The sequence below is a fragment of the Anarrhichthys ocellatus genome, unplaced genomic scaffold (genome assembly GCF_004355925.1).
Source record: "Anarrhichthys ocellatus isolate YVR2014 unplaced genomic scaffold, GSC_Weel_1.0 scaffold5, whole genome shotgun sequence".
Taxonomy (NCBI): Eukaryota; Metazoa; Chordata; class Actinopteri; order Perciformes; family Anarhichadidae; genus Anarrhichthys; species Anarrhichthys ocellatus.
Genome location: NW_022280035.1, coordinates 12,270,756 through 12,276,648, shown reverse-complemented (window position 1 = coordinate 12,276,648; position 5,893 = coordinate 12,270,756). Strand labels below are relative to the sequence as shown.

At 42.4% G+C, this 5,893-nt stretch overlaps 1 protein-coding gene across 1 annotated transcript in view; it reads right to left on the bottom strand.

Annotated features, from left to right (window-relative positions):
* The window catches only part of slc6a17 (solute carrier family 6 member 17), a 19,130-nt gene that overhangs the window by 8,194 nt on the left and 5,043 nt on the right, over nucleotides 1-5,893 (bottom strand). Inside the window, exons 3-5 of the mRNA XM_031845160.1 lie at nucleotides 3,210-3,367; nucleotides 1,611-1,737; nucleotides 574-755 (exon numbers count right to left, since the gene is read on the bottom strand). Of these exons, the coding sequence (XP_031701020.1) occupies nucleotides 574-755; nucleotides 1,611-1,737; nucleotides 3,210-3,367 (467 nt within the window). The remainder of the gene's footprint in view (nucleotides 1-573; nucleotides 756-1,610; nucleotides 1,738-3,209; nucleotides 3,368-5,893) is intronic.

The window sequence follows — 5,893 nt, the reverse complement described above, 5'->3', positions numbered from 1 at the left end:
CTGCTTTGTGTTTGTTTGGCAATGAATCTGTGAAATCTTACCAAATGTGGAGAGGACTACTCTCCACAGGACTACTTGAGGTTTGGAAAGAGGAGTCAAAAATCCTTCCTACAGCATTTCGGGGAATCATTGCAGTGAACTGACGATGATAATTGGATTACTACGTTTTGTGTTTAAAAAAACATGTCAAACCTTGGCCATCCATTTATTTTCCTATTGAAATAGTGGGCTGGATGTTGCGCTGTGGTGTATGACTCACTCTCTGGATAGAGATGACAGGATGTTGTTGCAGTTGTTGCCAAACTAAGCATTTTCCATCTGCATCCTGAACCGGTCTTTGTTTTGTTCAGTTTAAGCTTATTAATGTTGCATGTGTCTCTCTTCCATAATATAGATGAGATCCAAAAATAGACAAGTGCTTTAAAGAGGCTTTAGAACCTCACCTTTCACTGAAAAGCATTGTCAAAGTGAATAAAACACTCACTGATAATGAGGAATTATTGATTGTTAAAACAATGCATCTTTATATGTTGTAATCTCTGCCCCTTCTGTGAAGCCATGGAGACCCCGTACCTTCCCAGAGGACTGAATGCCCTTGATGACAGCCAGGCAGACCAAGATCCAAGCCACCAGCAGGGAGAGGGTCATCTTCCAGTTCAGGCCGCCCGTGTCGTCGATGGTGCTGGTGATGTTGAGAGTCTGGCGGTACCAGAAGTAAGTGGTGGCCGAGCTCTTCTCACACTCCGGCACCACGACTACAACAGCAACGATGAGAGAAATGGCATAAACAGTATTGTAAATAAGATTTACAGAAAACTTAAACTTAAAGCACAAGACACACAAAATGGGACCGACTACGGAGCTGTACATCGCTCTGTAGTGCTACTCGTCAAAAACTCCACAGAGTTCCTTTAATCTGCAAAGTAACAAATGCAAGTAACTGTCGGATAAATGTAGTGGAGTATAAACAACAACGGTACAAAGCATATTAAAAAATACTCAAGTAAAGTAAAGGTACTTCATAATTGTAGTTGAGTAAATATACTTACTCTCAGTGCTTCTACTACTGCACATAGCTTAACTGAATCCTGTAAGACGCTCCACAGCATCCCTGCTGCATTCATAATCATAGGCAGAGTTGACATCCTGCCCTCTAATGTTAAGCTGATGCCCTTTACTCTGCCAGAACCCGCATGTGCCTCCACCACAGGCCGCCAGCTATACGAGGTACTGACACTCTCGGCCGGGTCATACCATCTGACAGGCCTCGCCAATAGAGCTGCTCTGTAGGAATGACGCGCAGGGCCGCCTATAGAGACAGCACAAACTCTTTTCTGTTTGCCTGCAGAGGCACAGCGAGGCAAGCTGTTTCAATGCAAAGACATGTTCTGCAGCTTTAAGCACAGCCCTGCGAAGCACTGGGCAGCCTGTGTGCGTCTGCAGAGATGCTTTGCTGAATATGGAATTGTCTTGCAGGCATTAGTATTTCCTCTATGTGGTGTCAAGGGCTTCACAATAGGAAGCTCTTTTGTATGCGCACTTGTCTTGTGCCGCACATCTCCGTTATAGTTGCAGCTGTGTTGTGCGGTGGCCTTGTGTTGTGCACTCACTGGCTTGGGTTCCATTTCTTTGGATGGGGCACTCAGCCCAAGGCAGTGGATACTGGAAAGACTGGACGAAATAGAAGATGCTCCAGCCGATAATCACATTATAGTAGAGCCCCACAAAACCGCAAACCTGAAGAGGGAAATGAGAAGAAAAAGGAATACTTATCACTCCTAAAAAACAATCACTGTCTCGCCACAGAAACACACAAACAGCACTGTCGACAAACAGCATGCATTTTGTTGAGGTGAACACCTCTTCTTGAGTCACAGCACAGACGCTGAGCACACAGCTAAAGTGGATGAATTATTGAGCTGTTTGCTCTCAGCAGCCATGGCTGGGGTCTTCTATGAGAAGGTATTTATAGCTGCTGAATGTCCCTCTGCCACATCCAGGCTGCCACACACCTAACTGTGCCAGGACAGGCCCCCCTCCCCTCTTTATCACTAGATTGATGAAATCGTGATCAAAAGGACAAAGAGAAAGACTGACGCAGTCAATCCCTGACTGTTTTAGGCGGATGGCGCTGATGGGATGGGTGCATGATGGGTCTCTACTCCGGCAGATGATGGGGACAGAGTATGACGGTGATTAACGCTGGTCTTTGCATGCTGCTTGCTGTTAAACATCAAGAGGAAGCAATACGAGCAGGCAGAGGGGAGACCAGTAGACTGAGTGTTACAGCACGTTTGTTATCTCTGCACACAACAAAATTACCATTTTACACTAATCCAATAACATGAAGTTGGTGTTTCAGGATCTCAAATACAGATACATTTCTTCAAAGCCTGTTGTAATCATGTGTACAATAATTATGATACAACATTACTCTTTATGGCGCTTTATGAAAGGGGTAATAAATTATCACGCATAGGTTTATTAACTGTTAATAATTTGTTAATGTGTAACAGATCAGTGATAAGTCATTGAAAGCTAATAAGAAATGGGTGACGCCCCTTTGGTTGGTGAGCATCTCCTGAAATTGTAGCTCATTTTATTGTTTTACAGACTGAATGGCTGACTGGAAAAAATATGTCATGTGTTTTTCCACTAATAATAAGACATCAAATATTAGTAGGTTCATTAATAAATCAGATTTCCTCCAGAAGGTAGGCACTCAAACAGCTTAACAGGACAGGTTTCTTTAAAGAGACAGGTGAGTGGAGAGAGTGGCTGTAGTCGACTTTAATTCATTTCACCTACAATAGATTCCAGTGGGAAGTTTTCATGGCAAAAAAAGCATCAAAATACCACAGAAACTTCTCCAATCTCTCCTGCTGCAAAATGGACTTCCCCACTGGACATTTGACACAGTGAAGACCACCTGATTACATGGTAATTGACATGATTTCATGCTGACCTCATGAATGAAACTCCCATTTTACAGCCAACTTTGTAATGCTGATGTGGTATGATGATGAACATTAGCATGCTATTCTGTTAAGTAAGGATATTGTTGAAATATAACATTTAAATGGGAATAGATAAAGAGGAAAACCTGTACCAAAAGAAGTACCCTATTCCACTTCGCAACTCTGTTGCATGTTGTAAAGTGCGACCAGTATGACATTTTAATTGGTTAATGGGCTCATGTTTGCGCTTACCATCAGACTGGAAACCCCGATGCCTCCCAGCTGTGGGTAGACGTAGTTCCACACCCCGATGCTGCCACGCCTGATCCTCTGACCCACTGCCAGCTCCAGGAAGAACAGGGGGATGCCGATGAGGATGAGGAGAATAAAGTAGGGCACCAGGTATGCACCTGAGATAGAGGAGGGACAGAGGAAAGAGGCATTACTGCAGAGTGTTCAGCTGCTTTGGTTATCTGAATGATAGAAATCCATGTATAGTGAAGTACAAAAGCTCATTGTAAAACAGCAGAAGGGACATTGTTAAATTCTCCCAGTGAGTCTATTCTCTTCATTATTCATCCCTCTCTTCCCTCTCACACTTTTCCTCTTTTTTTGCAGAAGGAATAATGTAGAGGGCACTCAAAGACAACAAGTCATGTCCAGTCCGTCCTTCACGTCAGGACATGAAAGGGCACCATGGTGACAAACCGCAGCAGAGAGGACGGGCTCACGCTGACGGACAGCTGGGAGGAGCAGCTTGTTTCCAGGCTGAAAACAAATGACGCAAAAATACTGATAACGTTGTGAGTGGCTATTAGAGCAAGGAGCAGACAAAGGAAACAAAGACAGACACACAGTGTTGTGTTACACGGTGGCATTATTATCCGGACCGTTAGAAGTGACTTCTGTGTTACTGCCTGCTTTCACTGATCTTTGATGTCTATTCTGAGCAGAACACACACTGAACAGAGGAAATCAAAAAGTGGTTCAAGACCAGCTCAGTATGGTTACCTTGAGGATGGTGCTGTTATTCTAACTACATATTGACATTTATTCTGGCTCTCTGGATTTCTAAGGTTAAAATATATTCTTAATGAAAGTATTTATGGTAAAATCACGGAGATATCAATACAGAACACAGTCAATCTCAGGTTAACTTCAGACTCAATGATATAGATCTGTATGATTGGCAAAATGAGGTCTATTATAACCGGAGGTGTAGCAGCTGCAGACACTTTAAGACTGATTGATTGTCTGACATGCTTTATTTGTTTTTGTTCAGAGCAAATCTGTATAAATAGGTGTTCAGAGGCTAAATCCTCATGTTTTCGGTAACTCTCTGACCTTTTCTGAGCACATTCAGGCTCCTCAGATAGACCCTTTAATCTTGTGCCTCCTGTCGTAATGTCTTCCTCACTTTGCCTTCACAGCTTCATAAAGAACATCATCTGTCCTGAAAAAAGGTTTACTTGGTACTTTTGTCTTCTCTGGACTGCTGCGCTCTGCAGTGAAGACAAATGTTAACTTATGTGATGCAAGTTCCACCAGGAAACACAAGCAAGATACTACAAACTAATTACTTAAATTGTGTATCTGTAGGGCAAGATATATGTCTTCATTGCTCCACTGAGGCAAACTTGGTTAGCTAGGTGAGGTGCGTAAGTCTGTCAACATGCTATTTTGTTGTTGAGTATATAACATTATTTTGTGACTGATCTTTGTGATGACAGAAAACAATGTAAACCTTCACTTGACTAGAATTGCTGAGAAAGAGACAGAAAAAGACAACGTAATGGACAAGAGACGGAGACAGTTTGTCCTCATCTCTGGAACAAGCCCAGACAAGACAATACAACACCTCCCACAGAGTCAGAATCCAGCAGGGGATACACACTCATTACTGCACACACTGATTAATATGGTTCAGCTTTGTTATATCATGCATCTGAAATACCCTCTTTACACACACCTCCTACTCGAGGTAAAACCAACACTGTCTGAAAGCCCAGCAAATCAGTATTTACTCCTCCACTTCCTCCGTCCCAGTCATCGCCCCTTATCATCTCACCATAAAACCAGTAAATCATAATACCAAAGAGATAGGCCTGAGAAACCTGCAAGAACAGCAAATATAAACTAAACAGGAGGATCTCGCAGCGTTGTGCCAGACCCCTCAATGTTGCCTTGTCTTGATGGCGGGGAAACTATCTAATCTTGTAGCTGCTGACGGCACAAGTCTAAAAAACACTGAAGAGACTGCCTCTCTGACTTGGACGATTAGTTGGCTAATTTGTTGACAGGATGCAATTAGTCAAAGAGGAGGAGGCTGCGGACCGTCAACAGGCAAACTGAGCAGGACTTTTATAAGCGAATGGTGAGAGATTAAATTAAGATGCAAATCTACACAAAAACGTTGGTTTTATTTGCAATGTGCTTGAAATCAATAAATTGGATAACACTATACTGGAGTAGAGTTCATAGAATGAATGTGTAGCTGACAAATCTGCCACATTAAAATCCATACCGTAATAATCTGGGCTGCTCTAATTGCAAATTAAGGATCCCCAACAATGCCAAAAAAATGTGGTCTTCAATACTCTGAATTGAATATTAGGTCAACAGAAGAACATTTACGTATTACGTTATATTAGATTATAGTATTATTATTAGTAGTAGTAGCATAGAACAACCTCATGACAATGTTAGGGCGGACATTGCAATATTTCCCCAGTTATAAAACTTTTGCTGAGTTTGTTTGCCGGTCCAGTCAGAGAGACTGAGGGGAAATGAAAAGCTGAAGGTATTTTAAAAACCTCAAAGACTCTGGGCTTTTGAGAAAACATAGGAGGCTGGAATGTTTACATTAAGGTAAGAGTAACTGGTTAGTGTTGTGTGTGTGTGTGTGTGTGTGTGTGTGTGTGTGTGTGTGTGTGTGT